Raw genomic sequence first — 1,392 nt, 5'->3', positions numbered from 1 at the left:
CCCCCCCCCAGAATGTTGATGTACCAGAGCAAGGCCGAGCGGGAGCCCTTTGACGTCATCGACCTGGACCCCTACGGGAGCCCCTCCCCCTTTTTGGACGCGGCCGTTCAGGCCGTGAGCGAGGGGGGTGAGTTCGGGGGGGGCTCAAGGGACCCCCCAGATGCTCCCTCGACCTCCCCTGACCCCCCCCCTTTAATTCCCCAGGGCTGCTGTGTGTGACCTGCACCGACATGGGGGTGATGGCCGGGAACAGCCCCGAGACCTGTTACGGCAAATACGGGGCCGTGTCCCTCAAGGGCAAGTTCTGCCATGAGATGGTGGGTCTGGGGGGGCTCTGAGGGGTGCCCGGGGGGCTCTGGGGGGATCCAGGCTGGTCCCGGTGTCCCTGGGGAATGGGGGATTAGGGGGGGTTAAGGAACATCCTGATTTTCCTGTTTGCGCCCCAGTTATGGGACCAGTGAAGGACCCACCAGTGCTGGGCAGTGCTGGGGTCTGGGGGGGGGTTCTGGGGGGGCCCCGGGGGGGGTTTTGGGGTCCCCATCATCCCCTTTGTGTCCAGGAACTGATCCCAGTGTCCCCAGAGGGGGGCTCAGGGCCCATCCTGCCCCCTCCCCACCCTCCTCCAATTCCAGGACCCCACCAGTCCTTCCCACTGCAAGGATGAACTGTGACGCCCACGGGGGGGTGTTTTTGGGGTCCCCAGCATCTTGGGACCCCCCTTTTTGCATCCCAGAACTGATCCCAGCATCCCAAGGGGGGCTCAGGGCCCATCCTGCCCCCTCCCCACCCTCCCCCAATTCCGGGACCCCACCAGTCCTTCCCAGTGCAGGGGTGAACTGTGACCCCAGGGGGGTGTTTTTGGGGCCCCTGGGGAGGAACTGTGACCCCGGGGTGTGGGGGTTGGGGTCCCCATCATCCCCTTTGCATCCAGGAACTGATCCCAGTGTCTCTCAGGGCCCATCCTGCCCCCTCCCCACCCTCTCCCAATTCCAGGACCCCACCAGTCCTTCCCAGTGAGGGGGTCCCTGGGGGAGAACTGTGACCCCAGGGGGGTGTTTTTGGGGTCCTCAACATCTTGGGACCCCCCTTTTTGCATCCCAGAACTGATCCCAGCATCCCAAGGGGGGCTCAGGGCCCATCCTGCCCCCTCCCCACCCTCCCCCAATTCCGGGACCCCACCAGTCCTTCCCAGTGCAGGGGTGAACTGTGACCCCAGGGGGGTGTTTTTGGGGCCCCTGGGGAGGAACTGTGACCCCGGGGTGTGGGGGTTGGGGTCCCCATCATCCCCTTTGCATCCAGGAACTGATCCCAGTGTCTCTCAGGGTCCATCCTGCCCCCTCCCCATCCTCCTCCAATTCCGGGATCCCACCAGTCCTTCCCACTGCAGGGATG

General features: G+C 65.2%; 1 protein-coding gene across 1 annotated transcript in view; it reads left to right on the top strand.

The window, feature by feature from the left end:
* Nucleotides 1-12: 12 nt before the first annotated feature.
* The window catches only part of TRMT1 (tRNA methyltransferase 1), a gene marked incomplete at its 3' end in the record, with an annotated part of 2,367 nt that continues 987 nt past the window's right edge, over nucleotides 13-1,392 (top strand). The window contains exons 1-2 of the mRNA XM_027633246.1: nucleotides 13-127; nucleotides 205-317. Coding sequence (XP_027489047.1) covers nucleotides 13-127; nucleotides 205-317 — 228 coding nt within the window. The remainder of the gene's footprint in view (nucleotides 128-204; nucleotides 318-1,392) is intronic.

Source organism: Corapipo altera, unplaced genomic scaffold (genome assembly GCF_003945725.1).
Source record: "Corapipo altera isolate COAL_440 unplaced genomic scaffold, ASM394572v1 59034, whole genome shotgun sequence".
In the NCBI taxonomy this organism is placed as follows: domain Eukaryota; kingdom Metazoa; phylum Chordata; class Aves; order Passeriformes; family Pipridae; genus Corapipo; species Corapipo altera.
The sequence above is the reverse complement of the archived record's forward strand: the minus strand, read 5'-3'. Positions and strand labels throughout refer to the sequence as shown.